The sequence below is a fragment of the Sander vitreus genome, chromosome 5 (genome assembly GCF_031162955.1).
Source record: "Sander vitreus isolate 19-12246 chromosome 5, sanVit1, whole genome shotgun sequence".
NCBI lineage: Eukaryota > Metazoa > Chordata > Actinopteri > Perciformes > Percidae > Sander > Sander vitreus.
The window spans coordinates 13,409,397-13,427,694 of record NC_135859.1 but is presented as its reverse complement, the minus strand read 5'-3'; the positions used below and the strand labels follow the sequence as shown (position 1 = coordinate 13,427,694).

Below are 18,298 nucleotides of genomic sequence, written 5' to 3'. Positions count from 1 at the left end.
ACTACCAGGTAAGTGGCGTAACGTAGCTCAAGGTGACAGCCTATTATTTCTCCCTTTTCTTTGCCTCAAAGAAGGCAAAGTGAGAATTGCAGTGAGAATGCAGCTGCAAGGGGGAGATGGAGTTTATTTTTTTATCTTTAAAAAATTCACCAGAGAGATTTTTTTAAATTAAATTTCAATTTTGCTGAAAGTTTACTCAATTTATTAAAAAAGTATATTTTAAATGAGTGTGTGTTATGCTCATGTCTTTGTTTCTTTAAAAAAGCATGATGCTTTCTCACTCATCTGTACATCTATACTAGTCATAAACACCTGTCACATCTTTTACAGCACAAATACATAATGTATTATTAATTATAGCATCAAAGAAACTAAATGCATGTAGATGTGATCAATGTGGTAAATAAAACAAGAGTGTAATGTCTCTATGAAGCAATGCTGCCCGAGTTTTAACCCTGCACTGTGTGTGGAAAGAGGCTTTTACAGTGAAATGAAAGAAAGGCGCAGGGATATCTGAAGCTATGGGGTTACTCACCACGTCTTGCCTGGTATCCTTCCCCGATGCGATTAGGATGTAGTTCCAGGCCAAAGGCAGTAGCAAAGCCAGAGGAATCATATAGAGTTCAAAGTTCCAAACAACGATGACAAAAAGCTGAAGAAAGAGAGAAAAAGACAAAACCATCAGTAAAAAGAAAAGTGAGAAGAAAGAAAAGTGAGAACAGTGTGGGTAAAGAATGTATACATCCAAGACCCCATATTGACCCCCGGTGAGGCAAACTCCTGAGAACGTACGCCGGCCATATGTGTGATTGGAAATGACACATTCAATCACATTCATATGCAGAATCATAACCACCGTGGAACAAAGCGTAAAAATAAGACTGGGCTTTAACAAAAGGTACAGGCCTGGTGTCGGTGAGCCTAGGTTCAACACGCCGACCCTCAAGGCTTTCTGGGCCCTCAGCTGAGGAGGAGGACACTGAGGAGGATGAGTATGAGCCGTCAGAGCCTCTTTCCTCCATGCCAATCATCCCAGAGGGTGAGGTCATGTACTGTTTTCAGCCGCAGCACGTCAAAGCTGACCCTTCCACACTCAATCCCAAACCCCAGCCTCTGACCTCACACACCCCACACCCCGAGTCCCTAACCCTGTCACTCCAAGCCCCAATACCCTCTCTCCTACCCCAAAAGACTTGTATGCCCCATCTCTAACCTTCTCTGCACCCATCTGCCAAAAACCATAACCTCTATACCTCCCCTCTCATCACCAAACAAGAAAGTACCATCTGAAAATTAACCTTTCCTAAAACCCTGTATTCTGGTTTTGGCAGGGCTCTTTAGCCTCTGACAACAGATTATTGCGGTGGAGAAGATATATGTGGGAAAGTAAAATTGCAAATGATGGAAGCTTGTTATTTTATGGCGGCACTGTGTGAGCTGTTTCAAAAAGTTTAGCTGGAAGAAATGGGATACTTGGAATAAAATCTGCCAGAAACAAATAGAGCAAAAAAATTGTTATCTTTTCTAATAATGCTATGTATAAGTACACAGAGATTTTTAATGATTCATTGATAAGAGTTCAGCAGCAATTATCAATCATAACAAATGCTGAAAATGCAAACCATGCTTAATACTCAATAATTTCTAGCAAAACATCAAGTACAAGAAATCCATTATTTCAATTATGAGCAAGGAAGTTTTCATGGGAAACTTTTAGGAGGATGTGAAATTGAGAATATTACTGTATAAAGCAGATGTATTGATCTGTGTACCAATTACAATCTATCATGGTTGGCTGAGAGAGAGAGAGATAGAGAAAATAAAAACAGTCTGTTTACAGTCTAAGGTTAATGTGACTATAAGGTTCAACAGCCCCTCAAGAGTGTGTATGCAGGTCTGCTATTACTGTAGTGGAGCCAGTCGGACAATAACACACACACACACACACACACACACACACACACACACACACACACACACACACACACACACACACACACACACACACACACACACACACACACACACACAAATAACAATGTAAACAACTCTTCACAATACAACTTTTCCACTTCTTTTGTAAAATATTTGAATACAAGTATAACTCACAGACGCAGAGTATACAAAGCAAAAATACACATAAATTAAACATTAGAAATGTCCAGTACATTTACATACTGCTTACAGCTAAATTTATTTTTCAAAAAAACCTGAATGGCCTTGGTGAAACAACCAAATCTCCCAAAAGGATTGAAATCATTCTCCGTCTCTCTCAGGCTCAACTTAACTTTCTCACATACAAAGAGTCTTTCTCTGATACAGCAGTGTAGGAGAATTGGAAAGAAACTATTCAATAATTCATATTTGTAAACTAATAAGCAACACAACCATTTCCCTTCATACATCAGAAATAGCTGTTAAGACAGTGTAAGCTCAGCAACAGAAACTCGCATACAGAAAAACACATTGCTCACATACATACACATTTTCTCTACATAATGTAACCATTCTAAAATGATCCATCTTCCTACAAATTCCAATTTACAAATCTGTAACGCTAATAAACTCTGGAATAATCAGTAACTAAACAATGTGCAATAGAGGCGCAGAAACATGTCTTCAGTCAAACAAACAAAAGGAGCTCACTTGTTTTAAAGCTATTCTGGTAGAAGCTATAAATACCTGCACACTTACAAGTGCTCCTTACAAACGCTCGGCTATAAATATACTGTACAGTAGGCATATATTGTACAGTAAATAAATTAAGTGTCTGGTTCTCTAATTGCTCATGGTATCGTTATCACACAACAGACAAATGAATTGCTCCTCACTGCCCTGATGTTTATATGAAACCTTAAAACCCTCTTTTATGTTTTCAAAAAGAAAAAATCTTGCTTTCTTCTCCATTTGCCTAAGGTTGTTTAACCTGTCGTCCCCCTTTATTCCTCCTCCATTCGGTTATAGTTGCTGATGGCGACGTTTTGACTGGCAGCTAGAGGAACCGGACACCCAGGCTCAGCAGTGGCCAGCCCTGCCCCGTCTCCGTGCCCCCCGGCTGGGTAATAGGGGCCCTGCAGTGCTTGGACCTTTCCACCAGGACTGAGTGATCACAGCCCACCCCCCATTGCTTGCTACACCAGATAGCAGGCTCTTCGCCTGGGGAAGAGGGAGTGGGAAGTAGCCTGCTGTGGACGTCAGTGACCAGAGGAAGGCATGGGGAAAAACAACGATAAAAACATGCTGGATCGAAAGGGGAAAAAAGGGGGAACATTTAAAATGAAGCTCCAGATGTAGTCTATGGGAATCATTTGTAGATTACTCTGTGTGGTCAGACACACATTATGTAGTGGTCGATGACAGAGACAATATGAACACGCACACAGAGGGACGCTTACAATGCTCCATTCTTGCTTTTGTTTAATACTGCTGAATTCCTACCTGTGTGGTAATGTAAAAATACTTGAACACAGTGTGTTGTCTTTCTCTGTATATGCGCTTTTATATTATTCAAATTATGCAAACGCTCTAATTTAGTCTTAAGAGCTTGTAAATAAATACATAACAAATACAGAACAAAAACAAAAATGAGAGATCTTTTTCCTTCTCATACTACCATTGTAAGAAATAGCTGTAATTATCTGAGCTACTAAAGAACATAAATATACATTTTAGAGTTAGTTTAGTTCTTTATTCTATAGCGAACATTTGATTTTGTCACAAAAACTGCTGCAAGTCAGCAGTTTACCTTTAAACAGCAAATCTACTTAGTCATAAAAAACTATCTTCATTTCTTTTAAAAATAATTTGTGCTTCAACATATCTTTGGTGAAATGCACAAAAACATTTCAGGGAACAAAACTATTCACTTGTCATACAACAAAGTAAAACAATATTTTCCGCTTTCAAATCTGCTAAACCATTTCAAACACAGTTAAAGTCTACATTTGAACTGGGCAAACTTCATATCCAAGCCCAAGCTGTAATTCAAATGAGATGTATAATTAAAATAGACAACCACTAACACGAACAAAGTAAAAACATGGCAGATTCATTTGTAATATTTGGGCTAAAATACCAATACACAAAATCAGCAAACTAAATTATTTTGACAAGTCTCTGTAGCTGAATTTCATTAGTTATAATAGTTGATGCTTTCTCTTAATATATAAAAAAAATCCCCCCTGAACACAAGAAGATATATTAAAAAAAGTTAACAAAATAGAGAAGTGAAAATGATTTATTCAAGCACTCAGTGCGGCACGTCGAGAGTTGTATCTTGCATTATTTGTTTCAAAACACAACGCGCGTCCTTGCAGCTCTGAGCCGTGGCACTGTGGGAGGGTAATATTCAGTACTTTGGCTTACATTAACCACACACCAGGCTAACTTTCCCCCTGCTCTGTCTCAGTGGAGTGAAACTGAAGTTTGGATTTCAGAGTTCCCCTTTATCTCTCTTACATCAATTTCCATGCTGGCACTAAGTGTTGCCAGATAGCAACTAGAAGTCCTGTTAAGTTCGAGGGAACAGGGGAGGGAGGGAGACTGTGTCCTGTTTGTGAACGGACCTACCCATCATTCAGTGGTGCTAGACTGCCCCCTGCTGTACTACTGCAGAATATAGATCTACAGCACAATTTATGCTGTTCATCTGATAAAAAAAAAGCACCCTGAATGACTAAGCCCAATGTGTCATTTTGTAATAAAATAACAAATTAAAACAAAGCATCCACCATTTTATTGGCACAGTAATGAAACTGCACACGGTATGAGAAGTAAAGATGCGGAGTCCCTGACATCTCAACAAAAGGCCTCACACAGTTTCTGTCGAGTCTCTATCTCTGGTGATTAAACTCTGACTTGGTATTCTCTGTTAGTCATGCCACTATATTTCAACTATCATTCATTTTGCAAATCAGGAGAGCAGTAAAATGTGAAAGTATATCTTTCAAAGCTGTCCCTTGCTGTGGGCAAAGACAAACTCCCGACTTTAAAACTTTTAAAAGTTAGACAGGTTCTTTGAAGAGGAGTCAAAGGAGCAATTTAAAGAGACCTGGAGTGGTGTGTACCACTGACTGCTATGGCGTCTCTGCACTGTGTGTGTGTGTGTGTGTGTGTGTGTGTGTGAATGTGTGTGTGTGTGTGAATGTGTATGAAACTGCCAGACACACACACACACACACACACACACACACACACACACACACACACACACACACACACGCACTCCAATAGTTGCTTCTGTACCTGTATTTGCTTTTTTTTTTTCCTTTGCTTTTTTCAGCAGGGTGAATTTTTATCTAAATGCAAAGCAGGTGATAGGTGCTCCAGTTTCCTCTAGAAGTAGCTCCCTTGTCTGGGCTCTCTTCCTGATAAGAGTCCTACTTTGCCTGACATAAAAGAGCCCGGTATCATTTCCCCTGCTTCCCCAACAACCCCCAGCTCGCTGCCCTCGCCCTTCCCCGAGCTTCACAAAGCTGCCTCTATTTGCTCCCAATTCAGGGCCCAATTGCAGATAAAGTTACAGCAAATTTGTTTGGAGGAAGAGCTGCTGAGGCCTGCGGTCCCTGGGGCAATAACAGCCTTGTCTTGCAGGGACCGTGGGGAGAGCTGGCAGCAGCAGGAGAACAGAACCCAACACCGCTCAGCCCCACAATGGCCTCAACTCTCTGGGAGAGAAGGCAAAGGGAGAGGAGGGGAGGGAGAGATTAAAAAAAAAGGAACAGGGATGGATGGACGGATAGAAGGGAGAGACACTCAGCTTGCAGGTGTGGAGAGAGGAAGCAGACGCTTAACCCCGAGACAGGGAGACGGAGACACCAAGACCCACCCACCCACCCACCCACACACACACACACACACACACACACACACACACACACACACACACACACACACACACACACACACACACACACACACACACACACACACACACACACACACACAGACACCACCCATCAAGCAGGACAGGAGGTAACTCCAGTCCCGTCCATTGTGCCAACGCCTCAGGCAAAGCTGCCACGGTGGCTGATTCACTGTCGGGATGGGTGGGTGACAGCAGTGTGGGTGTGAGAGAGAGAGAAAGGCTGCATGTGAGATTATGAGATATCTCTTTTTCTCTCACATGTGCACAAAACACACACAACGTACACACTAATCACAGCTGGCACTAACGGGTGATGTGTACATGCGGCTGGCATTTCAGAAGCGGGCAGAAGGAGAGTCAGAGACCATGGAGAACATTTTGATATTTTTTATCGAGGGAATGTTGTGAAGTGACACAGTATGACAACTGCATTTAGATGTGCTATTGCATTCACAAAATAACACAAATATATGAAAACACTAAATTCCCTCCCTCAGGCTCACTTAGCAGTTAAGAAGTGTGCACATTTGTAAGTTTAGAGGTTGAATTGCCCACAACTCCACCAGCTACAGCCGTGTTGGAAAGTTAAGTGTAACATCTGTCTAGAAAGACAGCCAGACAGAAACACACGTGCACATGTGAACAGACACACATGCCCGTAATCACACACAGCCGTACACCTTCATGAACGCACCACCTTGGCCAGATGGCCCCCCATAAAAACCCACTTAAAGAGATGAGCGAAGTGATTAAGAGGCCTCTCAAAGTGAGGGAGAAATGAGAGAGGGATGAAGAAATGGAAGGGAGGGAGTACCTGTGTAGAAGAGAGGCCCTAAATACTCTGATGCTTTTAGCTAAGTGCACACTTCTACAATAACAGACTCCCAAAAGAGCAAGAGAGGGGCGGGGGAGGAAAAGCACAATGACACCTAAATTTCAGACTTTCTATAAACTATAAAACGTTACGTCCTTGGCCTAGATACATCCTTTATCGTCTTCTGAATACTTTGAATTTAAGTGAGTACAATGAGAATATGAATAGTCGGCACTGTTACTCAGAAATGGATGTACTATACGCTGTTTCCAAAAAAGGGTGAAGGGCTATACAAGGCATGTGCATGTGTGCTGACATTGAGGCTTTTTGTCTGACATTTTCATTTTACTTCCAAAAGATAAGGGGGGCTCACGCCCAGTTCAGTGAAAATGCAAACGTACATGCACATGCCAGGCTCACACATGAGCGCGCTTGCACACACACAGAGGGAAAATGTTAACTGATCAATACTATGTCTCTTCTGACCCATGTCTTGTGATGACACTGTGACCTGCTGTACAAACACACACATACAGCCTCTACAGAGGCGAAACTGGTGTCAGACAGCCAAATGCTGCTGATGTCTAATGTCTGCTGTGGAGACACTCTGTGCCCCCATGGTAAAGGGCTGGGGCGGGGCGGGTCCACCTGTCCTGTAGCTACTTAAGTCAGGACACTAAACCAGACAGGATTAAATGCCTGCTCTGTCATCTTTAGGGTAGGATCCTCCATGCAGCCGCTCACCGCCCTGCAGGAAAATGTCTTTTACTGATAGCTCTGCTGTCCAATTACACTTCACCTTTTAATACCAGACACAGATGACAGGAGGGAGTGGGAGAGAGGGCAGAGAGAAAGAGAGAATAGATGAAGAGGAGGCTGACGGGAGAAGAGAGAAAGAAGCTGCCATTTCCACTGTCCTGTCTGCACGAACAACTTGACACACTCCAACAGATTTTAGCTGCATTTCCTAAGTATTTCGATATCTGACGCTCTCATTTAAAATAGTGTTTAGGCTGAAACACCAACTCTCCACTCATTCCCAGCAACTGAGTGCCAGAACAGACACTTGCCATGTATATAGCATGTGTGCTTTGACATTTAATACAAAGCCAGAAAAGGGATGTAATCGAGACAATCAAGACTTGATATCATATCAAGATATTTGAGTGTGTGAGTAACAGTCTGTAGTGCGGGTTAAAGTGTGGGAATGTACTTAACTGTGCTTGAGACATCAACAAGCCCTCGTGTTAGAGTGTGCAATTACCAGTGAAGGATCCATACTTTGTTAGCAGAAATGGTCCTACAGCCTCTGTGAACATGTTAACTGGCATAAAAAGTGTAATCAGTCAAATATAAAACAACTATTGTTAGTCCATTTAGAATGGTAGAATATCAAAGTGTGATGTGATTATTCTAACAAAATAGTAGGCCCAACTACATTTAGGTACACTTCTGAGATCGTCTTTCTTCTACATTAAATACTTAATACACCAAATTAATGATGCAGCATAATCATCTTTGTGGCAAAAGGATGATTGTACACAAAAAGATACAAGAAATTAGATCCCGTTTCAATTTCTGAGCAAATTTGTATGTGAAATGCTGCAATTTATGGTACTGTACATGTATATCTAAGTGCACCTCTACGTACTACAAAAGCACAGATGCTCCTCTGTGGAGAGTCCCATTCAAAGCAGCTGTTGATGTAGCAGCCTGTGTTGATCAGGAACATGATGCAGCGTCTAACTCTGTTGAAGTTTTGCAACAGCAGCTGAAAATGAGACAAAAACAAAACAAGTGAACATTTAAGGTCAGAAATGTAGCAAGGAAAACAGCATGGTGTTATTTACATGATAATTCACTCCATTGTAAAGGCATAAGTGCGTACACATATAAACCTTTAGTAAAAACAGACCTAATAACATGCTGTACTGTGAACATGTGACTGATGAGATTCTGTGTGACAGCAAGGCTTGTGACTTTTCTACATAAGCTGAACATGTACTGTATAGTGCTTGACATTTTTTTTCAAAAGACAAAGTAAACAGGAGCAAAATTATTATTACAAACATAAGCTATTACAGCCCATCTCTGATCTAGACATTTGTGAGGACAAACTGTTAGAGAGGTCAATTTCCCCTTTTTTATGTTAATTGTGCTGTGAATTCATCACAATTTAGAAAGTAAATATGTTACAGAAATGTTGGCAGAAAGTCCTAATATGGTAAGTTCAAACCCCATTGTGTCTCATCTTGCTGTCACTTTGGAAAGTTAATTGGAGCATTAACTTTTACAACTTGAGATTTGCAGCTTTGACCTCACTTTGGCTTCCATATTATAACTTTACAGCACTGAGGACACCATGAGGTGTGTTTTTCCTTCTTTGGATAGCTATATATGGATGTGGATCAGCATACAGGACAAATGGCTGCTTTGAGTGTGACAAGCTGGCTCACAATGTTTCTTTAAGTCTACTCTCCCAGTGATAAAGTTAAGTACAATAATAACAATTTCCAACTCAGTCCCTGGATACTCTGAGGGTTCTCTGTGCATTTTGGCCAGATATGAGAGAGAACTGGCTAACTGCTGTCCTCCTCATGGGTTGCCAACCATTCAGGGAATAGCATAACAGCAGCGCAGAACTCCAACCACCCAATCAGGTCACCACCAGGAGAAAGTGCTCCCAAAGGACAAACTGTCTCTGCAGATCGCTGTACAAAAAATTCTAGGCCATTATTTTACTCTTTGGAAAATCGCTTGCGTGTGTTTGAATGTGTGTATACTGTGGGTATTCAGTATGTGTTTGCAGCACTACAGTAAAGTCTATTGTCTGTACGGCATGTATGTGGTTAGGGGTGGCTTGACTGCTTTGATGCTTGATGAGGAGGATTCCTCCTTCTCTATGTATAATTATGTGAAGCATTTTGTTGCCAAACTGAGGATGACTGTATGGTGTCCTGCTGGGGAGACAAAGACCCTGAGGACAGCAAGACTGAATTATCCATTTCCACGTTCCTCTGCGCAAGCACTTGATGTACATGCTGTACTCTTCTGGGCTCATTATTGCCCTAACTGCCTTGATAAGAATATTTAATTTTTCATGAATTATTGTGCCTTGAGTTATTCCTTAAAAACACTTAGAAAAGTGGTAACGTCATTTATTAAGTAAAATGTCATAATTTCAAATAAATGGTTTCGTTTGGCAGGCAGCTTATGAGTTTTTTTTTCTTTACTGTGTGTGTGTGTGTGTGTGTGTGTGTGTGTGTGTGTGTGTGTGTGTGTGCCAGCCACACTAAGCAGCAAGCAACAGCAGGGTAGCTGCTACCACACAAAAGAGCCCTCACGGGGCAATCCTCTAAAGCAGCCAGTGACATCATCATTGCGAGACGCTGACATGGGTCATCTCTATGAGTCAGAGGCGAAATGGAGATGAAAAAAAGATTCTGCACTTGGGAGTAAAGCGTAGAGTGAGCAGAGACAGAGAGCAACAGAAAAGGCAGAAACAGTGAGGAAAAGAGGGAATAGATGGAGGGCTGACAAAAGTGTGTGCTGTGCTCGGCTGTGCATGGTGCAGCATTGACTGCTGAGCCCAAACGGTCACTCATATGACATGTCTGATGTGGGCCAGCCCCTACTATTCAGCCCTTTGTGGTGCCGCCACACTGAGCGGCGTGACAATGAAGTGCATAGCAGCAGTGGCAAAGAGGGCCAACTATAAGGATGGCCAATCTACTTATGCACCCCAGAGCTGACAGCTTGACATTTCTATTCACCACTCAGAGTGGTTGCAAGGGGGGAAGAGATGAGAGAAGGGAAAGAGGAGGGAAGGGAAAAAAAGAAACTAAATGCTGTTTTCCTTCAATCACCCTGTTGTATCTTGCCCACACAGTTGTTATGGTTTACAAGGTGCCACTCTCCAGGCTTGTTGGTTTTGCATCAGACATTTGAGCAGAATAAGGGGGTACGGTGGTGGACACAGATAGAAATGAGGCGGAGGGGTAGTAGGTAAATGTTGGCTGACCTGTTTGGACACTCTGGGCTCTTCCTCGATGTACTTCTGCTCAATGGGAATCAACGTCCCGAGACCAGCCTTCACCTGGAGGATGGAGTGAACACACACAGCCTCATAAACAGCAAACGGTGAGAGTGAAATTACACTAATTTAAAATAATACAGATAAATAAAATGGCAGAGATGATGACAATGAATTAGCCAGGAACTATATTTTTTATTAGTTTTTAAGGTTTTTCTAACACATTGTGTAATGATACTGGCAGCACATGCATAGAGCGTGCCCCATGTCAGAGGCTAGAGAGAGCGGGAGAGAAAGCTGTAAGATGGCCGCTATAGGACACACACAGCGATGGTGAATGGGCGAACAAAGGCTGTTGAGAGGGAGTCTTCGATAATTAAAGCCAAAACGAGGACGAGGGACAAGGGACGAGGGATGAGATGGAAGCAAGGGAGGGGGGACAAACAGAATAAAGACAACAGCAGCGAAGGGGGGGATGCTGGAGAGAACAAGAGAGGGATGGAGGGAGAGAATAATGGGGGGTGGGGGGCAAAATAAAAAAAATAAAAAATCAGGGTGGAGAATCAAAAAAGCTAAAGAAAGACTTACAGCATTAAAAATCACGTCTATTTCGAGAAAGATGACCCCTTTTGTTGGCCCTGTCAGCTCCTTGCTTTTCAAGGCGTAGGCTTTGCGTTCTCCATTTTGGATCTGTGGGAGAGGGACATGACAGGCGTCTGTCTGGCAATACCCGGCTGAATCGGCTCCCCGGGCCACCTTTGAACCCCAGCTGCTGGCGCTGACAGGGAACCCAAAACAACTGTGGCAACTCTGACAAGTACCTGTTCATTACCCACTGCAGCTCGACTCTGTCAAACAGAAATTAACTATCCTGGGGAATCATACTGTACAGCAGAGCATGGATATATTAGACTCACAGTACTTTCACAGGCACATCTATATTTTTTCAAATACAAAAGACACTCTTCTCTCTCTTTTTCTATAAATCGCATCGTTCCATCTCTCGATCAATGTCATTTTCATATCATCTCTCATCCCCTCACTTTCTTTCTTCTCACCTATCAATCTCTTCTTTTTTCTTAGCTTCTCTTCCATTTTTTTTTCTCCTTCCTGTCATTTCCTTCTCTTTGTGAAATATGAAAACAGTCTCATCTGTGGAGTTGCAAAAATAACCTCTGCTTTTTATATCTTTCACTGTGTGTTTTCATTCTTTCCGTCGCTCTATGTTCTCTCTATTACCCCCAAAGGAAAAGAAAAAAGAAACACAGACAGAAATCTGCCTTTGACTCACATTTAGCAGAGGAATAGCCACTTTCCCCAGGAAGTCTGCACTTCTGTCTCGGTCCTCGTCGTAAACAGTGACCTCAAGTACCGAATGGATGTCCTTCACGTTACTGGACCACACACAAAGACAACACCAATGACATATATCCTAAAATATGGGTTACAAACTGAAACATTGTGAAAGCCATCATGTCATGCAAAAGCTTCTCTAAATGTTTAAGACTCACAGAAAAACTATTTAAAATCTGAAACACTATATGAGCCATAACAAATGTCTTATATTGGAATACCATCTATTACATTTACATAAATGTTTAAAAATCCCCATTAACATGCTTGATGTCATATTCTACTACATTACTGCATGAGCTAAGTAGAACTAAAGTGTGAGGCTCAGACGTGTCATCTTTTGAAAACTAGGCTAGCAAGAAGATAGCTGATGTTATGTATAGAAAGGAGGCTATGAGAAAGATGTGCACTGAAAGAATGACTAAATTAATCTGTCCCATCACTGGGAATTCACAAATTTGTACTCTAGAATAAAATGGTATCATATATGCTAGGAATTATGCAGAGTTAGATCTACATAAGCATTTACCTATGATGTCAGTGTAACTATACATTTTAAACAAAATCTTTTTTAAATAAGGAAAAGAATGGTAAGCCTTCTTTTTCTCTTATGTAAATGTCTTCCTGGATTTACTGTTAAAACACTACTAAATAAGCAAGACTAGAATTCATTTAAAAAAAACAAAAGAAACCATATATATATATACATATATATACATATATATATATATATATATACATATATATATATATATATATATACACACACACACACACACACACACACACACACACACACACACACACATACTGCATGAGACTGTTCAAAAGGTACATGTTAAAAAACACATTTTTATTTTCATTCCTGCATACTGTGTGTGACATTTGGGTATTGTAAAAGTCACTCACAAAGTGAAGACCTTGTTCCACTCAGGGTTGAGGTTTTTGTAGACTGTGTGCGTCTGCAACCGATCGTTACTCAGCTCCACCACGCAGAATGGGTCGCTCTTACCTGCCGAGCAAAAAGCATACAAGAATGACCTTCATAGGAAAGAGCCATTTAAATACAGTAGACACTAAACGTTTGTTAGCTTGAGGTTATAAGGAAAGCGAGAATCTTAATTCCAGCAGCTTTTGTCTATCTCCAATCCCTCATATTATTAAGACAGATAGTGAATAGCATCCTCCCCTTCTACCACATGTTAGCTCCAATACCCTGGACTTATCAGAACTGTCATAATATGATTCTTTCATTTTTAGCCCTGATGCCATATATATTATAAAACATTATATCAGTGGAACAGCTGCAAGCCGTTTCTAGTAACACCGTGGAAACATGGACGACTAGAAGATAAGCTCCAGGACAACTATGCCCTGGGCAGTCACAAGGAAGGGGGTGGGAGAGTGAAAAGAGAGAGAAGACTTTGAGAATAGATGGTGCCGAGAACACAGAGGGCGATGTGGCTCTGAAGGCCACAGAAGTTCAAAGTAGAAGATAAAGACAGCCGAGAAGGGGTGTGAGAAACATAGCTGGTCCATGATTAGCGATTCCGAGTGAGCGGTACGACGGTAGCGGCAACGGCCTCCTCATCCTTTCTGCTTTGTTATATTGACATAAATGTAAATAAAATAAAAACAGTGAAAAGGTTTTTATATTAAAATATTAAATAGAAATTTAACTCACATGTTTACTTAAAGGGAAAGCGCTACAGCACAGAGTTTATACACTGGCAGCAACAATGGTTTCATGGATATAAAAAGTGACATTTTACAGTAATAACAAAACATATACAAATAAATTACTTTAAAAACTCAAGGATCACATAGGAAATAAGTTGCTGCCAAAAGATAAAACTTGAATACACTGCGTATGAACTTTAAAGACCCTCAGATGTTATAAAACATAGATATGATATATGGTTCACTATAAATCATATTCATTAATGCTAATTCATTCCGAACAAAACTTTCAATTCAGAATTTACTACAGTTATGTAACTGGGTAGAGAGAGGGTGAGGAGAAATAAACATAATCACAGAGTTATTTTCCTCCTCCTGAGAATAGCATACTCTACTATAATAATCAAAACCAGTAATGTCCTATATATTCTATATTTGTTTACTAACATCTCACATTTCAATTTCTTTGTACAATAAAAAGAAGTGAGACCAGCTCCCCATGCCTGCCAGCCCACCTCCCTTCGATCGCCTCAAAATGAACTAAAAACAACAAAACTCCTAATTCTGGCTTTGATCGTTATTTTTTATTAAAACTGTTGGGAGCCCTTGTGCTGTTTGTTCAAGCTTATCACTTGAAAAGACTGGGTCAGGAAGTTAAAAAAAAAAAAATGTCCCACACGAATTCCCATTGAAAACAGTGAGAATAGTGAAATGTTAGTAAAGCAGCAATGTTGCATAATAAGACTTAATAAAGTTGCGATTGAGTTTAAAACCTTCCGCCACATTTCTGTATGTGCGTGCGTGCGTGTGCGCGCCTGTGTGTGTGCGTGTGGGTGTGTGTGTGTGTGAGAGTGAGTGTCATTGATTGGCGTGATTTTCTTCAAATGTTGTGACAAGGGCAGGACATTTAGTGGGTGAGTAAAGTAAATGTCACCGTGATCAATGCAGAGCCGTAGGTGTTGCCTTTCATATTTGTGGGGCTCTATTGATGTAGAGTGTTTGAAGTGGATATTGACAGCTATGACTCCTAAGATAGAAAACAAGATACATTAAAATAGACGAAAGAGAATAGACTCAGGAGCCCACTTCTCAATGCATCTCTGTGTACATACTTAGTTAGTCATATACATTTCTTGTATAGCACTTCATTTATGTATTGTGTTAAAATGCTAATTATTCCTTGGACCCATCATGGATACACACAAACTAAAAAGAATATATTTTGCTAGCAGTTTTCATTCAATATTTTTACAGTAGTGAATATCTGAAATCGTCCTTAATCATCCCGGCGCTTCCATAGCATAAACGATTATAATGTTGTCCCCACAAATCAAGTCTGATTAAATTTAAATGTAATCATCCAAATTATAAGATGGAAATTATCTCTGCAGAACCCTGTCCCTCCCCCATTTTCTGTCTAATATTCTGTTTTTAATGACATGGCAGGCTGTGTTGCCGCAGTGAGCCAGTTGTCATTGGTGATGAACTTTCACCTTATTGGCCGTCAGCACCAGAGGCGGCTGTCTTAACCAATTACACGCTCAGGTTTGAGCGCCACTCAGAGATCATCCAGGTAATGTCCGAGCAAAGCTCCTCCCCCCCCTCTGGGTCCCGTGTCTGTGGCGCTGGCAGGGGGTTTGAGTGAGGAGCGGACTCAAACTCATTTCAGTGTGCCCTAAGATAAGTGTGGAGGATGAATACAGTACGGAGACGAGGGCGCGCGCTGTAATTGCCTCGCAGGAAGCTTAGAGTTAGTGAGGAGTTTGAGGTTGGAGAGGGAGCGCACGCTCTCATGTGTGTGTATAATCACAATTAATTATGATTCACCCTTTAAAATGTAAATCAACCGCATTCCTGTTGCATTTATTACAATACAATGAGGCTATACAAGATTATCTACAGTATTCCTCCATGTGATGCAGTGCAGAATCTACACTTTACTGTTTTGTTTTGATATTTAGTGAAAAAAAGTCTACACGTGCTATGGTGTTGCCGTTGGAAGTGCATGTGTGCGTGTGTGTGTTACTATTGAAACATTCTAACAGTATAGCATCCACTCAGAGGGACAAGAGCTGGCAGACAAAAAGGATTGTTGGTTTTAGAGACTATTTTCAGTTATCCTACTCGGGCTGGAGAGGAGCTACTCCACAAAAACACTTCAATTAGAGAGAGAGATGGCCAGAGAGGAGAGAGAGGGGAGGAGCAGGGAAAAATATGGGAGAGGAGAAAGGCAGCCTGAATGGGAGAGATGGTGAACTCTCTCTCTCTCTCTCTCTCTCTCTCTCTCTCTCTCTGTTTGTCTGTCCGTCTGTTTGTCTCTCACCTTGCTCCTGACCCTCTCTTGGTCTGGGCTGTTAAAACAGGGTGTTCATGTGGTTGAAGGCTCTTATGTGGCTCTTACAGAGCTATTGTTTCTGACACACACAAACACACACACACACACACACACACACACACACACACACACACACACACACACACAAAACAGGAATAAGCCATCTAGAAACGACCCCTTTGCATGTTAGTTATCTGTATCAGTTTACCTACTGTATCTACTGCATCTTTGTTGGGCCAAAGACATTTAGACAGGTGAATAAGGTTATCTAAATTTGAGAGGTCTTTGGCTTAACCCTTGTGTTGTCCTCCCGTCAACCTTGAAAAAAACACTGTTTTTTCCGACGTTTTTGACGCCTTTTTTTCACAGTTTGTTTTTGCTTTTTCCAACGTTTTAAATTGTAAAATGTTTCTTCTACACATGTTCAGCGCTTATTTCTACGTCCCATATTCCCTGATATAAAACTAAAAACTAAAAAAACTAATGCAAGAAAACCTACATTTGAAACCAAAGCCCAAAAAGCGGTTTTGTTTTGGGAATATATAGTCTCATATGAAAACATCTTCGCCTGTATTGTGTTTTTTAGCACATTAAGTTTTTAATGGGAAACACATATGGCAAGCAAATGGTTAAATGTACTGTATTAATGTTCACATTTTAAGAAAAGGTTATTCTTATTCTTTGTCAGTCCTATTTTAAAAAAGCACGTTTGTTGTGGGTTTTCAAATCTGAATTCAACACTTTTTTTCCCAATTGTTTTGTATTCAGTCTTAGTAGTTTCTATGTAAAATATTAGCCCTGGTTGACACCACGACATGCTGCACTTTAACTATGAAGTAAGCCTATAGCAATAATTTCAAATCACCACAGGCTGCAGAGGCACTGCTCTGAAACCAAACATGTTCTCTATGACCACGTCAAACCGGCAGAGACAAAGTGAAAGGCAAACAAACAGCCACTAGCCATTATGTTTCCACAGTTTTACTCTTTAGTTTTTTTGGATGGATCCATGGGGCTCAGACTGAATGATGAGCTCTACAACGAGGTCACGGAGCAGATTTCTGCATAGAGTGAAATACAAAAGCCAGAGAGCCATTAGCCCTGCACTCTAGCTGCTCCGGTCGCTCCACGCAATAACCCAAATCAACCAGCTCCACTATTGGCTAATGGGACTGTGGCTGTTTAAAATGGAGAAAAACTAACTCTCTTTCTCTATCTCCTCTCTCTCTTGCTCTCTCATATACACACACACACACACACACACACACACACACACACACACACACACACACACACACACACACACACACACACACACACACACACTTCCTTCTCTCTACTAGATAATACAGAGTGAAAAACTAGGCCTGTCCACTGTAGACCTAATTAAAAGTAAGAATTAATGGAGAATGGAGGATTCAGAGAGAGCAAGCAGAGAAAGCGTGGAAGGAGGGAGAGAGATTTGTTGGTTCAAATGTGTACTTTTTCTCTATTATTCAAATGAGCAGCCTGCATCTTTTCTAAAAATGCAGTGACAAATTTAGCGTCCTGCACAAAGTAGACTTTAACTCTCCTCAAGGATTCTCGCAGAGGATCATCCCTTAAACCAAAATTACACCCTGACTTTATCTTTGGCTAGGTTTATGGCAGATTGCTGGTGGAGGAAAATGTGCCACGGAAATGTCAAAATGGAAAACTCAAGCAAAAGTTATTTAAAGCAAAAAATACTCTTATTACTGATAGTATTACTATTATTATCAGATGCTCTGTGGTGCTCGATGATAGTGAAGTATCAACAGAAATTGCAAAGCAGCAGCAAAAATGGAAGCATATTGTCAGATTATTATTAAGTGTATGAATATTTGAGTGAAAAATTAAGAGACTAACTTTTAACAGTGTACTGTATATGAGAACTGCAGAGGTTATAGTCCTGTTGTTTGGCCTTACCTGTGACATCTGCTGCCATCAGTCCCTCAGCCCTGATGACCTTTACCTGCACCACACCGACATCCTTCAGGTTGTTGAACGACCTCCACAGGCTCTGAAACATCACAGGGACAGGGGTCAAAGGTCAAAGAGGATGCCAAATTAGTATCGGAGAGAAAGGCAGGTCAATAGCCTGACATTTCATTAAGACAGGAAAGGGTAGGATATGTCCTTTAACAGTCCCTATTTGACAATGTAGAGTTGGCATTTATAGTCGGGTCCAACAGTCTA

At 41.0% G+C, this 18,298-nt stretch overlaps 1 protein-coding gene across 1 annotated transcript in view; it reads right to left on the bottom strand.

Moving 5' to 3' along the window:
- The window catches only part of mctp1a (multiple C2 domains, transmembrane 1a), a 151,790-nt gene that overhangs the window by 37,000 nt on the left and 96,492 nt on the right, over positions 1-18,298 (bottom strand). Inside the window, exons 9-15 of the mRNA XM_078250478.1 lie at positions 18,029-18,122; positions 12,976-13,078; positions 12,005-12,107; positions 11,302-11,403; positions 10,702-10,776; positions 8,332-8,451; positions 536-652 (exon numbers count right to left, since the gene is read on the bottom strand). Of these exons, the coding sequence (XP_078106604.1) occupies positions 536-652; positions 8,332-8,451; positions 10,702-10,776; positions 11,302-11,403; positions 12,005-12,107; positions 12,976-13,078; positions 18,029-18,122 (714 nt within the window). The remainder of the gene's footprint in view (positions 1-535; positions 653-8,331; positions 8,452-10,701; positions 10,777-11,301; positions 11,404-12,004; positions 12,108-12,975; positions 13,079-18,028; positions 18,123-18,298) is intronic.